Source organism: Notolabrus celidotus, chromosome 18 (assembly GCF_009762535.1).
Source record: "Notolabrus celidotus isolate fNotCel1 chromosome 18, fNotCel1.pri, whole genome shotgun sequence".
In the NCBI taxonomy this organism is placed as follows: Eukaryota; Metazoa; Chordata; class Actinopteri; order Labriformes; family Labridae; genus Notolabrus; species Notolabrus celidotus.
Window position 1 is genome coordinate 9,731,837 of NC_048289.1, and position 19,015 is coordinate 9,750,851.

Consider the following 19,015-nt stretch of genomic DNA (forward strand, 5'->3'; position numbering starts at 1 on the left):
AGTGAGTAAGTGACAGAGAGCAAAGGAGAAGTGAAGAACAAAAACACCCAAGCCCCCCATTCACATAAAACTCAGAGAATAAAGAAAACACTGAACTCATATTCAGATTTGTACAGTCTTCTTTATTTTATACACATCTGCACATCAACCCCAAGTCAAGAACAAGTCTAATATGGACAGCTGAGGCCTTCATGATATCAGTAACATTAAAACTACATTTGAAGTCACTTTGTAGCAACAGTATTGAGAAAACTGGGACAAGTGCAATACACATTCAGGTCATGAGTTGTTATCATTTTATGGTAGGACAAGGGAATGGATAGAACAGGATGTATGCTTCATTATAAACTTTACATACTGTTACTTTAATTTGTTAGAAACCAAGAGTAAATCGTACAAAAATTAACATTGAAAATCATTCTCCATAGATGACGTGTCAGATACTAGTGTGTTGTTGTGTGTTGTTTGTTTGTTTGTGTGTGTGTGTGTGTGTGTGTGTGTGTGTGTGTGTGTGTGTGTGTGTGTGTGTGTGTGTGTGTGTGTGTGTGTGTGTGTGTGTTAATTGAGTCTGCTTGTGTGTGTGTGTGTGTGTGTGTGTGTGTGTGTGTGTGTGTGTGTGTGTGTGTGTGTGTGTGTGTGTGTGCGTGCGTGCGTGCGTGCGTGCGTGCGTGTGTGCATGTGTGCGTGTGTATGGGCGCTGCCAAGGAATTTTGGATCACCCAAGAAATATCTCTTCAGAAGTGCGAATGTTCTCATTTTCAAGGCTATCAGTAATGAGTCCTTACAATTCTTCTAATTCTTCTCCCCCATACAGAACCCTGGTGTGAACACGTATGTGCGTTTGAGTGTCTGTATGTGTGTCAGCGTGCTGGCAGACAGCAAACACAGACACACAGCTTGTAAATTTTTGAGACAGACCTGAGGAGAGCAAAGCATTGAGAGAAAGGAGAAGAGCAAAGGTTGGTCGGGCCATAAAACTAATCTCAGATAACATGTTGTAAAAGCAAACACACTCCTGTGATTCAGCTCAGCTCAGAGGTGTTCGGAAGTGTTTTACTGCAACACTTAAGCACACACACACCCTGCAGCAAAACGCTAAAGATGGACAGAGTAAACAAATCCTGAAGCTGCATATTCATCTGAGAGTATGCTGACTCTCATTATTAAAGGTCTGAATAATCAGGTGGACAGACTGTGTCAGCTCCGGTGGGGGAAACGTCAATGCAGGACACATATGTCAGCTTCATGACACAGATGTTAGTCATCTTCCACTGTGTCAAATTGAGGATACCAACCTGATATACATAAGCGTGTTTGCGTGTGTGTGTGTGTGTGTGTGTGTGTGTGTGTGTGTGTGTGTGTGTGTGTGTGTGTGTGTGTGTGTGTGTGTGTGTGTGTGTGTGTGTGTGTGGAAAAAATAGATAGTTTCAATGTCTTTTTAACCAGCTTGCATGCATTTCTCAGTATTTATATCCACTGGTGAAGCATCTGTTGTCAGCCTCAAAGTTTCTTATAGGATTGGAGTTTTGTCCTGATCCTTTTAGTTTTTTTTCTAAATGATTTTGAGTGTAGCTGGCTGGATGATGTTATAATGGTGTGAGACCTGTTAGTGGGAACATCTCACAGATTTCTCTGTGAACAGACCGTGCAGTAGCTGATCTGATCCGATTAGTTCCTCCTTTGTGGTTGATGATTATCTGAGATATCAGACCCTTCAGTTTCATAATATTAAATCACTTACAGCCTTCGTCTCCCACACTGCAGTTTTTAGCTTAGGGTTAATACCCCACGTCACAACTGAAAACTGAACAGTCTGAATGAATCCGTCCAAAGTCCTGTCGTTTCTGCCTCATTATCCTAATCTTAGGTTTATTTTTATAATCCTTACCCATTGTATTGATTTCCGTTGGCACCTCAAACCTGCTTTACGATGTCTCGGACTCATTCAGTTTCTTTATAGGCAGCTTTATATTTAAAGTACAATTCATAAGCTACAGAGAACAATTCAAAGTGATATATTATTCAGCAACGTTATTGAGCAAAATAAGACATTAGAATGCAAAATAAATATGTATATATTTACCTTGTTTTTTAAATTCACAGAGTACTTTTTCCTCTTGGCTCCCAGACCATGTAGTCCTAAACTTCATCTTCCTCAACACTAATAATGCTTTAATACCCAGTGGTAGTCCCAGGCTCACACAAATACAGTACAGTGTTAGACATTTAGTTAGTTAACTCCTCACTTACACTCGTTCTCTTACCAGTTCCTGTGACTTTCTCTTGATGGGTCCCAGATGCAGAATTGTTGCAGCTATTTGATGGGTTTCCTCACTATATTCTGGGTCTGATCAGAACAGAGCCTCAGTAGACGATTAAAAGCTCCGATAACAAGGAACTTTTGGTTTTTAATGATTTTGGCATCCCCTGTGGTCAAAACTATCTTTGCCTATCTTGTTCTGTACATGTGAAAATGCAGGGATGTGCATCAACTTTAAATAATTTGTTCCATGTAAAATGTAAACAAAGGCTATTTTTGGCTGTAATCATTTGATACCTACCCTGCCTCAGCGGTTTCAGATATTAAAAAATATGTATATGTATATATATATAAAATCAGTCTTGTCTCTGATGGTCTTGTTTGCTTTTGTATATCATTAAGAGGCATCATTATTTACTTCAGTCTGTTTCATTACCAGCTAAAACTCCTCACATAAGCTTTAAGGTAAGTCTCCTGTCTTTTTAATTAGAGCTTCATCAGATATATATTTTACCTCAGTTTCTAGAGATTCCAGAGATTTCATTCTTGGGGTTTTAGGGTTAGATATTCTGTCTCAGATTGGGAAAAACGGAGGAGGATCCACGTGCATTAAATTCAAGATTGAATGAAGAACAGAAGATGCAAATGAAACTTACTAAAATGTCTAAGAACTAAATCCAAAAGAATACTGGGAACACAAGGAAACACTGTGAACACAATGATGACATACAATGATCCAAGCCAGGTCAGGGAAACAGAGAAACTAAATTCACAGAGTAATTAACACAGGTGTGGACACAGGTGAAACTAATCAGGTTAATCAGAAAGGAGGGAAATACAAAAGAGCAGGAAGTAAAGTAAACCAGATACACAAGGGGACAAGTACTACAAAATAAAACAGGAAACACAGCAGACCGAATTAAGGAACACAGGAGAAAAAGAACACAATTAACACAGGAGGAACAATAAACAAAACTTAACAAAAGCCACTCATGACTCCTGCTGTTGCATTTATACAGTGAATTCATTCATTTTGCTTTCTCTTTTTGGTATATTTTGAATAGCTAACTCATTTACATGTTACTTGTTTCAGCATTTGAATAAAACTATCTTACCTCTTTGTTCAACTCAGCCTACAATATAAAATATATTCTTAAGAGATTTGATCAAACTCAGGGTTTCCTGTTTTAATAATTCAACACAGAGGGTCTAGAAGTTCTTCCACATCACCATCAAATCCAGAGACTTTTCCTATCCAGAGGGCGACGCTGTTTCTCCTTCATCAGAGATTCAAAGGCAGCTATAACACATTACTGACACCTAGTGGTCAAATTGCAAAATACAAAAATACATTCAGTCACTGTGAAGTTTTAGTTTTTAATATGCTTTGCATTGGAGAGGCAGGATATTTCTATGACATGCTTTGAAACACGCATGTCTCATACAACATGTATCCCAAACATCTCTACTCCTCATTTTTGCAGTGGTGGAGTGTAACTGAACACTTTTACATACATCTACAAACATCCAAGGCCTTCTCCACTGAATGTATCAGTGGTGGTCAAAGAACACAACTTCATAACTTGAGTCAGAGTATAGAAACCCCTGGTCAAATATTACTGCATTACAAGTAAAAGTTGCTCAGTGAAGTTATTACTTGAGTGCAAGTTCTGGAGTACTTGGTTATAAAATACTGAAGTATTCACATAAGGATTTATAAAAAATCTCAAAAGGTTTTATTTCCACAACGAATGGGTGCAGTCAAGAATACATGGGTGTACATTCTGCTAAGTTGTTCATTTATAAAACATAATTTTCCTTTTTTTTAATCAACATGCTACAGATTTGCAGATTTGCAGCTCCAAAACAAAAAGGAACAATGAAAGGAACAACTAACCATAGAATAAAAAGGAAAACTATGTTGTTATAGTGTTCATCTGGAATAAAGATAATGTTTAGCTACATACCTCAACATGCTGTCTCAGCTTGGACAGTGGATTTTTGTATGCTGTGATGAAGTTTGTGCAAGGAAAACTGAGTGGAAATGTGAAATGATACAAATCATTCTTCAATTAAAAAACCTCAAATCAGGTGAAGAATCCTCATCCTTCTGTGTTTGCTCTACAGTCTACCATGGAGGTGCGTAAAGTAACCTACAGGTATGGCAACACCACTTAGACAAACCACTTGTAGAACTAAATTATTAGTTGATTGTCTTTGGGATCAAAGTTTAGAAAAGAAAGAAAATTCATCACCTGACTTTAAAACAAAAAGTAGCAAGCAACAACAACATCCATAGAAATGTAGTGCAGTCAAAAGTATGATATACACCTTTCTAATGTAGTGGAGTAAATTAATATGTTTCCCTCAAAAAAATACTTAAGTACATTTCTCAAGTAAATTTACTTATGTTGTTGCTATTGTTGCTTTACAATGATATATGATGTAATGTAACGAGTTGACCAAGCAAAGTAGATAAACAAAATGTTGTTAATTTTGCATAAGAAACATTACTTAATCAAGGAGTTATATTTGCAAATAATTATGCTGGGTTTTTCACGCGTTTGGCAAATAATAATAATAACACTAATAATAATAATAATAATAATAATAAGAAGAAGAAGAAGAAGAAGAAGAAGAAGAAGAAGAAGAATTACTTTACACATTTAGGCATGTCTGGGTTGCCAGGTCAGTTCACTGGTTGCCTGTTTCATCTCTCTTGACTCTGAACTTATAGACTGTGTCAAAACAAACCCAAACCTTTTAAGATCCAAACCAGCTGCATGATCCACCGAGGTGCAGAAAAAACTTTGTGAAAGAGAGCTCCTAAAATAACCGGCCTAGTTATTATACTTCGTACTGAGATCACTGAACTAGACTAAGAGAAAATGAGCACAGTTCTGTCTTTGCTCTACTATATTTAAAAAATAAAATAACACCCTGTCACACAGGTGTGTGAATACAGTCTTAAGTTTTATTCAAACTTTACCTCAAAGACAGAAGACAGGGTCACAGTGAGTTGACAAAAACAAAAGTGCTTGCAAACACAGTCGAACTTGTTCCTCCTCACAGTTAAGAATCCAAACACAGCAGTGTGTTACAACGATGTTAAGACACACTCAAAGATGCATAAGAGTCTGACAACTCCTCCTTGAAGGCTTCAAATGTGTTACTGCATGATGAAACAGAATCAAAACAATCTACATAAAAAATACCACAAACAGTACAAAACATGCCACCTTCCAAAAACAATTAGACTGCTTGTTATTTTGTACAGGACATAGCTAATAAAAATTAGACTAGGATTATGTAGAAATAAGAAACTTGTGTTCAGAAAGGTTTGAAGGTTGTTTTTTTTTACCTGTCAATGATGACCTGACAGGGTGTGAACTGGGTAGTATCATTAGAGCGAGGTGTGCAGTGTATTCAAAGAGGCTTACATTTGCACAAATACTTATAAATGCAGCTTTGAATTACCAAACACCTGATGGTCTCATAGTTAAAATGACAATAAATAACTTAATAAATAAATTGCCTTTTTTAAAACTTACAACAGGAAGCATTTGCTGCTGTTTTTCACAGTCAATCGCCATTACATGTAGTAACGTCTTAACCTCCCTCTTTTTTTCAACCTTCAAATAAATCAGCAGTTCATCTTTCTAACCCTGATACTGATCTTTAAAAAAACTTCAATTCTTATTATCACTTTTCTTTTAAATATAAAAAAACAAAAGCTTGCAAGCTGCAAATACTCTGTTTAACAAGAGGGATCATTTATGGCGTCAATAGAAAAATGCTAGAAACTTGGAGCTATTAAAGCCTTTTTTTCTTCTTGCACGAGGGATTTTGGGGAGAAGTTTAAGATTTTGAAAAATACACATATTCACTTGTTTGACAAAAGCAAGATGAAAACAGCAGATCCTCTTTTAAGTCTTTATGCAAAAGACAAAACTACAGCTAGCGGGTGGTTAGCCTAGCTACGTCGAAAGTCATCTTCTTTCGTGTTGCATTACCATCACCCGGTATAGAGTAAGCCTAAAGACTGCTATATTTACACCTTTAATATGCATACAATGTAGTGCTTTTGTTAGAGGTGCTGGTGAGCAGATTTAGTCACTCTCAGGGAGAGTAAATCTAGCTGTTTCCAGTCTTTCTGCTAAGCCAAACTAAGCTGAGCTATGCTAAGAGCTTTAACAGTAGAGAGGATAATGAAGTTGTATCAATCGTTAACTCATGCCAAAAGAGAAAATAAGCATATTTCCCAAAATGTCGAACTATTTCCTTAAACCTCATCGAGTCTACCTGAATAGTGGTGAACTGCTGATTTCAATCATTTCTTGCTTCAAACACATGCTTCATGACATTTTAAATCGAGCTGTTTCTGTTCTCAGGTACATCCTTATATTCTCACTCCATCCTCTGCCCGTTCCCTGACCTTCTCCCCTCTCTGGTACTCTAACCCCAAACCCTCTGGCCTGGTTTTCTGTGGCAGTCCAACACAACATCCAGCTACTGTCTCTACCACCAAAACATAGGACCGTCATAGGAGCTGGCTACATTAATACTGGATTTCTACATTTTTCAAGTAGATGAAATACACGAGTGCTACAACACTAAGAAGGAAATTAATTCCTTACACGTGGAGCTGATCACAGCTCCTGAGGCCAAAATGCACTAAGAGCTATTTGGATCCTTGTCAGACTGAAGTGCCACAGTTTTACTTTGGCAGCCGTGCACTACCAGGGTTTTCAGTAAATCATGAAAACAACAGGATTTTCTGAAGGCAGTTCTGAGCAGCTGCTCCTGTCACATTGAGACAGAAAGGGCAGTGACAAATATGATTCACCTTTAATTCCTTTTCCATCTGTCGCTGTAAACACAGTTACAATATGGCTAAAATGTTCAATGAGATCCTTGTAACAAGAGTTTCGGCAGTGGTGGCACAACGTTTTTTTTATCAGTTTGTAGCCTAGTTTCAAAGCGAGACAAAATAAAGGACTGCAATCCAAAACTCACTTCAGCTGGTATTTTAAGACTTAAATCTGCCTGCATGTAATGTGGCCACTGAGTTTCAAAAAAGCAAGGCTGGGTCAAATTGAAAAAGATTTACCCCTTCAGCATGTCATTAAAAAATGCTTCTCTAACAGCAACTGATTTTCCAACATAGACTTAATACTAGGTCAACAAAACAAAGCTAGCACCAAGCTCTGTAACTTTAACTGAGACTTCTGAACCTTTAATTAAACATTCAAAACCAAATGAAACCCTAACTTTCAAAGAAAACATTCAAACTTATACATTCAAAGCCTCTTTTCTAATCCTAAGACACGTTAACCAAGACCCTTCATAACATGGCCACCTCAGGCTGAAGTCTGCGGTAGACCAAGCTCCGATCTCTCCTCTACCAACAAAGTCCCAAATCTCTCACCCCAAAATCATAAAACCTCAAATTAAATCCCAATCCTCTTTTGTCATTGCAGCCTGAAGCGCTGATCTAGGAGCTGATGATTTGCCCTGACCAGGTCTCGTGCTTGGTGCCTGGATTCAGGTGGGTGAGCATCACGTCGACAGCCTGGATCTTCTGGTTCTTTGGAGGGATGGGACACACCTTGTACGTGACCTCGTCCCCCTCCATAGGCACGTACTCTCCCTCAATACTAACCAAGAGAAACAAGCATATCAAACAAATGCTTGTTAGTTCATACATGAGAAATAGGTGTTTCTAACAAAGTCTGTCAAAGTCATATAAATGTTGCTTTATTTGAAGTACCACTTTAATATAACAGATTATATATAACTACATATACTTTCTATTTAGTTAAAGGTGCAAACTGTGCTTTAAATAACCACCTTTTGACACATGAAGCTGTCAAGTGTCAACCAGGAAAGGTCAGCCCTGCTCTACATGTAAAAGTTTCAACCTGACCGTTACTGCTTTTTTAAAATTAGAATATGAAGATGGAGATAATACTTTCTTAACTATAGACTATCTAACACTGTGGGGTTGTTTATCAATGACTTCATTGTAATGCAATGTTTTTCTATGTTAGGAGAAGCCCTGATGTTTATCAAGGTAGTGTCTATTTTCCCATCACTGCAAAATCTGGCAATGTGATTAACTCACTATTGGTGGGTTTAAAGTTGAACTCCTTGATTTTTTAAAGAAGATACTAAATAACAGATTAATCTGAAAACAAGAAGACTAAACTCACTCGGAGATGTGGACAAAGATATCCTCTCCTCCGTGAGAGGGGCGGATAAATCCATGACCCTGAGACCTGGAGAAGTTTTTACACATCCCTTTATAAACTGGACCTGATCTAGCTCGCACTGTCCTGCAGAGAAAAAGAGACAGAAACAGAACCAGAGGGAAAAAGAGAGGGATGGTGAAGCATAAATCACTGCAACATGTTATTTCATCTTTTATATGGAGCATTGTAATATCTATGATGTAAAAGCTATCAAACAGAAAGAGGGAAGGAAGTATGTTCCAGAAGATTTCTCAATTTTGGCCATTAGCTCAGAACCATCTCACTGATGTGCAAAGCAAAAAAAATCATTGATTCTTTATATTAAATTAAACTAGGTGGATAAAAGATACATGTGAAGAGATTCTTGTCTCTCTTACTCACGCTGAGTATGTGCGAGTGCGTTTGGTGGGCAGTGGGCTGGGCAGCTCTCCGGGCTGAGGCGGCTTCCTCTCTCTCTCCCAAATCCGACTGCCCTCCCTCAGGAAGGGGAAGGAGAGCTGCAGCGGGGTCTGAGGGGAGGTGAGTGGCAGCGGTGGATCTGCTGTTGAGGAGGGATCAGGGTCTGACATCTTGATTTAGTAACACGTTGGATTTTTTTTGTTGTAGTTTTTCTGTTTCAGGTCTCCTCCAACAATGCACAAAGAGGAAGAAGAAGAAGGAGGGTCACACCTCCTGCATGGCCAGAATGTGTTTGAGGGTGAGGATATGTTCAGAGAGTAGGCCTGTAGATGGGTGGAGGAGTGGAGCAAAAATCACCTGTAAAACAAAATAAGGAGGAGAGACGGTTTGGGGAAGATGGTAGAGAAGAGAAAGGTTTTACAGCATAGATCATTTGTTTGTCTTCCTTACAATTCCATTATGTTTTAAACTATATTCAACAAATTTGATGCACATTGAGGTTGTGTGTGCTTAGTGCAGGTACTGATTTATGCCTGTGCTAAGTTCTTATTACATAAAACCCTGTACACAAGCAGGGTACCCTCCTGTCATCCATCTGATTGTCTGCAACTCTATGCAGAGCTTGTAGGTTGTAGCTTAATTTCAAAGTACTTTGGTGATATTTTGAATTAACACTTTTGACAAAAAGTGCAGATAACTGTTGACTTTGAGGTTTTTTTTAAGTGAAATGTATCATTCAATAGCACAATGGTGTTCTTATTTTTCATAACAAGGGCATCAGGAAGAAGGAAGACACTGCAGCAGAAAATCCAGTGTGCTGAAAGGGACAAAATAGCACGTAATTAAAAAATACAGTTCATTTTGGACCTTAATCACACCACAGTTAATGTCTTGGCACTGATAGCCTTACTTTATATGTAATAAATGGGAAAACAAGCTCTTTTTATCTGACACAAACAAACTAATTTATAGAGACCACCTGCTAATATCTCCAAACATGCTGACGTGGGATTTTTTTTCGATTAAATGAAGGATTAAAGGCTCCATTAAAGGTTCAGACTAATCTCTCTTTTCTTAAGTAAAAAAAAAACATTAAATGTAATGTAAAAATGTACAGAAACAATGATGTGGTAACACACTTTTGCAATTTTACTTGTATTAAGAATATAATCCAGCTAATTTAAATGATGACACAGTTACAGCCGGGACTGAATTGGAGACTTATAACTTAAGTCTCCAAGTCTCTAGAAGTCTTAAATACAGAATGTCCCCAGCCTACTCTGCATTCTGGTCCTTTTAGGCTCTCATAAGTGTCAAAACTATCCTCTTGCATAATTTTGAGTGTAAATAAATGTATCATGAAGGTTTCACATCAGAGCTGCTTTTGAATTTGGACAATTTCTAGTAAGACTCCGCTGTAGCTGTATGGGAAAGAATAACTTATTGTTGTTACATCAGTGCTATAACAGACATACATGTTGGCTCTGAGAATGTGAATTTTTACCACTGTTTAATTGTTTTAAAATTGATTTCATACTCTGGATGGAGAAGCAGAAACAAGTGTCCAAAAAGAAAAGGAGGAGCAGCACTGTAATCTTAATCTTGGCTTTAAGAGGTCTCCAGATGATTAAAATGACAATCCTACTGCGAGTGCTTGGCTCCACTTGGCTCATTACACTTTATTGTATTGAATTCTCCACTTGGACGTGGCTTATATCTATCACACGGTTGCTCCTTAAACTTCGTGTTTGATAAACAAGCTGCTCCCTGAACCGCTTCAGATAATGATATCAGGATAAATGAGCTCAGTCACCATGCAGTGACACAAACCCAATTATCATTCTGTAACTGGGAGATGTGATGTGTGTGTTATTATGAAAGCAATCACTTTGACACTTGCTCTGAACGAAAAGGGCTGTAGGGCAATGTTCCACAGCAGTTAAACACCTAGCTGAAACCCAGTGGATGTGTTATTGCCGTTATTAACCACCTCCCAGTTAATGTTAGTACTGATATCACATCTGCAGGCAGAGTGTTTGACTGATGATTTCAGTGTGCCAGAGTGAATCCCACAGGCTAAATTCAATATCACACTCTGCTTCTCTCCCCGGTCGGTCTAAATATAGCCGTTTGTGAGCGTGTGTGTTTGTGGGTCACAGGCTGGAGGCTTTCAAACTTCCTGCGGCAGAGGTTAACAAGCATCTGCTGGGACGTAAACACGCTTCATATCATACATATAAACTAAGAGCTTGAGCAGCTGATTTGAAAGCTAAATCAACAATAGACACTTGTTTCTCAAGCTGTGGTGAAGCAAGGAAGTAACCCTTGCTCATCAAAAACAAGAGTCATCGTCAGCCATCCTAGCTGCTCTATAAGAGGCTGTGTTGATAAAACAGTGCTTTGGGCTACATGCTAATGTCACACTCCTTTTATGTTGAAATTTCAATGCTTGCAGTTGCATACCATACAGGTCTAGTTACACGTTCACAATCTTAGATAAGATCATAGACTATGTATAAAGGACAACGTGACATTCAGGGCTCCCCTTTCTGATTGGCTGCAGTATAAGTTATAAGGCCCGCCCCCTTTCTGTTAACAGATCGGACGTGAGACAAACTTTCAAATCAAGATACATGTCAAATACATTTTTCTCAAACATCTCTTCTGTCATTACAGTTAGTTCAAATCAAGCTGATTTATGTCCACATTCTCATATTTCTAAGAAGTTTAGTTTTTGTTATTTTATGATAAAATGAATGCCATGATTGACAGCTCTGTTGACAACGAGGACATGTAAAGTGCTGTCTGCTCTGGATTAGCAGGGTAGAGGAGAAAACATAAACACTACTGTAGGAATTAGGGATGTTGGGGAAAAATTGTCCAAGTGTGACTAATGTTAGCAGAGCTAGCACCACCAGCCTTCGGTCCTCCTTGCAGGTTAACGTCCACACACCTGTGCTGGTTACATATTTCTACTAGTGGAGTGGTTATATACAAATTTAACCAGACACAGCCTACATACAAATATGCTGGGAGATACTATCTCACATCTGTGCTTCTTTACATCTGGGTAGAAGAGCATTATGGTAGTTGCCATTGACCGCAGTTAAAGCCCTAGATATAGGTGGGTGTCTGCGCTAAAGCTTAGACACAGCATAAGACCCATATTTCAGACCTACAATAATAAAAAAATCAACTTGTTGAACTGAAGAAATGTTCTGGTGCCAACTAGTCAGGGTGATGACATTTCATTGTGAAGTTGACAAAATGAGCACATCCCTAAAAGGATTAGTGTATTTTGGCAGAGACACGTCATCCATCTTTATACAGTCAATGGTTTAGTCTTTGAGCATGCTCACATTCCTTCTGGACCACCTGAAGGTAGAATTTATTTTCTATGGTGAATGAGGTGATTGAACTCCAGTTTACCTGCTTCAAAAGACTCTTCTCTTCTTCTTAAATTCCTTGGGGTGATTTCAAATGTTATCATGAAGGCACTTATTGTCTTAATTTGTTGGTAAAACCCCAATCACCTGTTTCTGTATATTTGTAAATTTTACATGAAGAACTGCATTACTTCATAAACTTACATAGATAGTTCTCTTTCTGAATTACAGAAGTATCAATTTTCTCTAGTTTCAGATTTAGTTCTGTCATTTTCTTTTGTACTGCTGATAAGAAGTTTAAGTGATTTGAGATCACATTTGGAATAAAGTAAATGTGAAAAGCAAGTTAATGTTTTAAAAGCCCATATGACTTTACTGTTACTTTTAGTACAAACATATGTTCCTGTCAAAAAGAGGAATAGACAGATATAAATCTGATGTGCTCCAGGGTCACTATGCTGATGGACTGTAGATGGACTAATCATAATTTGCACTCTTCTTGTCTTTCTAATCACAACTGTTACAGTCGCTCCCAGTTATTGAATCATATGATATATAAGAAAGAGAAATATAAATGTTCTTTGTTAGTACTGACTAACAGTTTATATAAGATGTTGTTGGTGACTAATCTACCATATACATAATGTTGCATATTCATGCCCACATCGATATTCATCTGGATAAATGTGTATATCTAAATATGTAAGTTGAAGTAGTTAATTCTATCTTTATTTACATATACATATAGTGATGCAATTACACAGATGGATGATCATCATTTTACTGATTGCACATTATCTATTTTGTAAAAATAATAACTGATAGAAAACGAAAAGTACGCACAGGTTTATAAATAGTAACATATAACTGCACCTCGGTACTCTGTTTTTGTTTTTAGTTTCTAGTGTTTAGTATTTGTGTTTGTGTTGTTTCCTCTTGTTGCATTGCATTTACACTCCACTATACTCAATTTGGGTTTCAGTGTCTTTCCCACTGGGATATTCAAAGATTCAAGATTCAAAGGTTTCTATGGTCAGTTTTCACTATATATACAAAGACATACAGGAATATTGAGATGCTGTTTCTCTCTTCAAACTCTTATAACAACCAACCCTTACATATTAGATATACCATGTAACATCAGATAATTAGTGAGGTTTAGGTGGGCTTTAACACACCATTAAGTCTACTAAGTAGAATTGGTCCACAGGATCATAACTTAAGTGGCTTAAACAGCTCTGATTCATACTTAAATCAGGTCAAAAGATTCCATTATCTGTAGGGTTTTTAATCCACCTGGAAAAGAGTTGGCGAGTGTTGATGCAGTTTATGACAAAGCACACATCTGTCTTCGCTGTAGAATGAGAATGAGGAAATGCAACAATGACTGATGGATTACAAGGCAAAATGTGTGACCTAAATAATTCAACAATTGACTGGTTGAGCTCCTCTTTCATTAGCTAGCTTATTAGACCAGGAGGAGGCCAGCAAGTGGGCTCTTTTAATGAGTCTGGAGTGCTCCTGTGTCAGAAAACATTTAATCAGAAGGGTGTGAGGCTGCATAAAAACATACAACAGGCCAGATCACCAACTGGTCTGGAGAAAGAAGGGGAGGCTGTGGGAGCTTTGAAAAGAACACACAAAAGGCCAAAAGCACCTCCCTGTGAAACCAGGGCACTGTGGCTGTCTGTACTGCTCTGCATCAGCATGGGAGACACGTCAAGTACTCAGCACACACACACACACACACACACACACACACACACACACACACACACACACACACACACACACACACACACACACACACACACACACAGAGGCTTTAAACTTTATATTAACCTTTTAAGAACACACAGCCTTTTTTATGGTATAGTGCTCCTGATTGTGAGGCTGGCAGAAACTAAATAATTCATTACAAAATAAAAGCCCTTCAGGCGGGTTGTTTCCAGAACATTCTCACACTGTGGCAGCTTCAGACATCAGACATGAAGGCGACAAGATGCTGAACTGATGGCCCAAAATGTGACACCGAAATACATCTCGCCATTAAACAGTATTATGTTTTAAAAGATGACGCCTTGAATCGCAGATCTTTACTATGTGTCAGATACATTTTATCACAATACAGCCATGAACATGAAGCGACGCCGTCCGCCCCTCACTGAGAAGAAAAGGATTGATGTGTGAAGCCGCAAATCTCCCATAATAAAGCCATCGATTACTCACAGTGAGAGCGCCGATCAGCTGTCAGTCATGTGTCCCCGCGTCAAGATGTGATTTAAGGCAGTTATGTGATTAAAGCCGGCAAAGCTGCAGGGACATGCGGTGGATAAGTCAGTGGATCTTGGTATGGATGCGGCGCACATAGGCGGGATGAAAAAAAGAAGCAGCAAATGAAAAGGAGGCAGCAGAGATGGGGCGGGGGGTGCAGGGGGTTACTGTGCTAAAAACAACAGCGGGCTTCACCACACTACAGTCCACTCTTTGTTCTCTGTGTGGATGGAAACGGTGCTTAATGGTGTCTTTTTCAGACCAGAAACATTTCATTGGATGTTAAATGGACTGAGGCAGAGAAGCTATCTGATTTGATTATAGAAAAAGAGTTCTCAGGTATTGTTTTTCATGTGAGGGCTCTAAAAAAGCATTTCAAAGTCAAAGCTTAGAAGTAAATCATCATTCTGTTATTTATTTATTTTTATTAACAGTAATAAAGGTTCAACCTGTAGGGTACTTTCCTTCTTTCTTTCTTATACGTTCATGTTTTTGTTAAAATACCTTGTCATTCTATGGTGTACAGTTCACATACCTCCCTAAAACTTGCTGTATTCACTCAACTCAACTTAATTTATATAGCATCTTTCATACATAAAAACATGCAGCCCAAAGTGCTTCACAGAATAACAGACAGGAAACAACAGCAATGGTAAAATTATAAAATGCATGATTATAAATAAAATACTTAAAAATAAAATAAAATCAATACAGTAAAATTAATAAAATGAGTAACAGTAGAAAGAAAAGTTTAAAAATAAGGTAGCGTTAACAAGATCAGATGAATACAAGAAAAAAGAAATAGATAAATACAGGTTAAAACAATGATTAAAATAATGATACAATTAATAATAAATAAACATATAAATATAGTAAATAAATGTATTATATCTTAAGCAGTGTCAACCTGGTGTCAATTTTAGTGGACCACTTCCGGTCGTGACGTTTCTGATGACATCATTTGGGCTTTAAGATATGTGCCGTGTTTTACAATCTATGGCTGAACCATCTGTGGGCGGATCAGATCATCTCTGTGCTCAACTTATTACTATGCTCCTAACATTTTACCCAAACTCGGATGCATAGTGGTGCTTAGAGCCACAAATATTATTATAATTATTGACCACAATATTCAAAATCATCCATCAAATGAACTACATTTTCACATATTATTGCTCCTAGCTTTGTAACTTATGAACATTGCTTTTGTCCCATGTTTTGTCCACACAAATACTTCATGTGACCGAATTTTTTTTTATAGCCAAGTCAATATTTTTTCAAAATTGGTTTGAAACCAATATTCCTTTAGTAAGAGTTATGCAAGTAACAACTGCTTCTAGTGATTGCCTCTAAGTTCTTGTTTATTTATTGTGTTGCTGTCACCTCAAAGGAATTCTCTTTTTTAATGGATGTCATTTCCAAAGGTCTAATATTGTTGTTTAAGAGTAATATCGAACCTTCTGTTTCCCTTTCATTAACAATGAATGACACCACAGGCATCAAATGTTTCTCTTCCTGACTTTTAAGCAGGATTAAAAAGATGAGATGCCTAATTGTTAGTGTACCGTGGGTTCCCAAACTTTTAAGTCTGCTACCCTAAAAATAACAGAGCCAGAGACCCCCACTGTCCTGAGGTCCTGAGAATTGAAGAAGAAAACTGCAGATATTTTTTTTCATTTGCATGTTTTTTTCTAAAAGTGAGCCAAAGTTTTTGTATATGATTCATAACAAAGCATATGATATCTTCTTCTCCATCTATGTTGTACAGCAAAGCAGTATTTGCAAAAGATAAATTATATAGATGAGAACATGTTGAAACCTGATTTGAAGCTGTCCCTTTAGTGCAGTTTTCAGAAAGACAGTCGGTTATCTTCATCGCAGTATTCTTACTTGGTTTTACTTTCTACTGTTTTGTTTTCATGAAGTCTGCAGCTCATAACAAAAAGAATATATCAGTAATATTTCATTATACTGGCCTAAGTTGGCCCTCATAAATGCATTTTGGGGATTGTAATCTAATCTCACAATAACAGCAGAGCTCTAAGATAAACCTGCAAAATATTTAAAATGATCTTCTTTGTTTGTTTGTTAAATAAAAGCCTCTGTTTTTAATATATAAGGCCATCAATCCAGGATCTGTTGTGCTGGACTGTATTATATTGGAATACATTTCTAATCTTGTGTGATTAAAAACACAATATGTAAGACACCTGCAAACACTTTGCTGTTAATGTTCACAATGTAACCTCTGACCTCAATGGTAATATTTTGAACTGATTTATATGACTGTGTCAACATGAGCTGAACATCATGGAACTCATAAAGACGGCACGATGGCAGAACAGTTTAGTTGGATTGCTTTTTATTGTTCAGATGTCAGCAATCTTATAAAGAGAGTTAAAAGTTACTGGGCTAAATGACAGTATTCCCATGATAATGGTATACATTGCTGTATGGTATTTAAATTATACTCATCTTTAAATTAAACTGCTTAAAGTTTCTCTTTACTGATTTGAGATGTCTAACAAAGCAACATTAGTGACATCAAAACCACTTTAAAAACCAGCTTCTGTCTGTATGCAAATTAAAACAGTTTGATGTAGAAACTTGAAAATGAGACTTGTTAAATGAACAATACTTGTGTATTTCAGTTTAATTTTTAAGAACTAGTGTTAATATTAAGAAGTTGTGATGAGGCATTTTAACTTTATTTTTTAGAAAAAATCAAAGCTGACAAGAATTATTTTTCAGATTTCGAGAACCATGTTTCAAGCACAGGATAATAGTGAGCAGGTTGTTGTAGCTTATTATCACAGAGCTGTGTTAAGTGCTTGATTCTGACTGGTCATTTCAGAGCTATCGAGAAATAGCAGACAGTGGCTATGCAATGTTACTATGAACATGAAACATATTATAGTACTGTACTGAGTACTGTTGATATAAGTAGTTATTCATCCCTTTCCTCTTTCATTAACAAGTGGAATTCCTCCATCTAAATTGTTTCCGGGTCTTTAAACTGGTTTATATAACTCTGACATTTCAGAGCTGCCACTTGGTCTGAAAGAGATCACAGAGACAAGCGTCTTACTGTGGAGAGATGACAACATCCTCTAACATGATGTAAGACAGCTTTAGAAATATGCAACCATAAATCTCTTTTGACTGCTTTCCTATCCGACTGGTTATCTCCTTGGTTGCTGATTTTGATGCAATGCTTTGCTGCAGTTGATACAAATGTTGACTTTTAATGTGTTCTGGCCTGTTCTGTCAGTACTTCATCTTGAGAGAGTCCTGTTTGTATATCATGTTGTTTTTCTGCCATATTCAGAACAAAAAGCTGATTCTTGAACAGGCCAATTTCTGATGAGTACAATCAAAAATATAGTCTCTGTGACAAATGTGCATATCCCTTCAAGTGAAAAGAATATGAAAGAAAATGTAAAAACATAATATTCTCTCCTCTGGGTTGTAAAAGGAGAACAAATTTGCAACCCCTTTTCAAAAAAGTTGAGATGCTGTGTAAAATGTTAACAAAGACAGATTCTGATGTTTATAAATCATTTAAAGACTATATTGTGCAAAAATTGTGCAAAGAAAACATATTAGATGTAGAGACTTAAAAATGTAATTGTTTTATGAAAGATAAATGTTCGTATTGAATTCAATGCCAGCAATACATTTCAAAAACAGTTGGGAAAGAGATAAAAAAAAAAACACTGAAAAAGTTATGTAATGCTTAAAAAAACACCTGGAGGAACATCTCCCATTTAATGAGGCTAATTTGCATCAGGTTAGAAACATGACTGGGTATAAAAAGGGCATTCCAGAGAGGCTGAGTCTTTCAGATGTAAAGATGAGGAGAGGTTCACCACTTTGTGAGAAACAGTGTGGGCAAATAATACAATCCCAGAATAATGTTGTTGTTTAAATTTTGAAGAATTTTTGAGGTTTCGTAATCTGTAGTACATAAACTATTAGACGATTGAGAGAATCTGAAGAAATCTGTGTACTAAAGGGACTCGCTGAAATTCAATACTGGCCATTATCATTGAGCTTTAGGTGGCTCTGCATTAAAAACAGACATGACTCTGTAGTGTAAATCACTGCATGGGCTCAAAATCACATCTAAATACCATTGTCTCTGAACACAGTTTGTAACCGCATCTTTCTAGGTTAAAAATGTGCCATGTAAAGAGGAAACAATATATAAACATGTTATAGAAATGCTGGTGACTTCTCTGGAACCAAGCCTGTTTAAGATGACTGAGGCTAAGTGGAAAAAATGTCCTGTCGTTAAAGAATCAACATTTGACATTCTCTTTGGAAGTCATGGACGCTGGGACCTCCACACTAAAGAGGTGAGGGACCATCTGGCTTCTTATCAGCACATAGTTCAAAAGACAGTATTTGTGTTTGCATGGGTAGCTTACACATTTGGGAAGGCA

General features: G+C 37.3%; 1 protein-coding gene across 1 annotated transcript; it reads right to left on the reverse strand.

Moving 5' to 3' along the window:
- Positions 1-5,214: 5,214 nt before the first annotated feature.
- csdc2a (cold shock domain containing C2, RNA binding a) lies at positions 5,215-14,787 on the reverse strand. The gene is made up of 4 exons (XM_034707405.1): positions 14,526-14,787; positions 8,893-9,267; positions 8,473-8,595; positions 5,215-7,917 (listed from the first exon to the last, which is right to left on the reverse strand). Exons 2-4 carry the CDS (start codon positions 9,078-9,080, stop codon positions 7,755-7,757), a joined length of 474 nt encoding a protein of 157 aa, XP_034563296.1. The 5' UTR covers positions 9,081-9,267; positions 14,526-14,787; the 3' UTR covers positions 5,215-7,754.
- Positions 14,788-19,015: the final 4,228 nt, after the last annotated feature.

Excerpts from the sequence above, each read along its gene's own strand:
- csdc2a (XM_034707405.1), bottom strand. The coding sequence starts at position 9,080 with ATGTCAGACCCTGATCCCTCCTCAACAGCAGATCCACCGCTGCCACTC. Across the intron at positions 8,596-8,892 it reads CGCACTCGCACATACTCAGC|GACAGTGCGAGCTAGATCAG; the intron begins GTGAGTAAGAGA and ends TTTTCTCTGCAG. Across the intron at positions 7,918-8,472 it reads ATCTTTGTCCACATCTCCGA|TATTGAGGGAGAGTACGTGC; the intron begins GTGAGTTTAGTC and ends TCTCTTGGTTAG.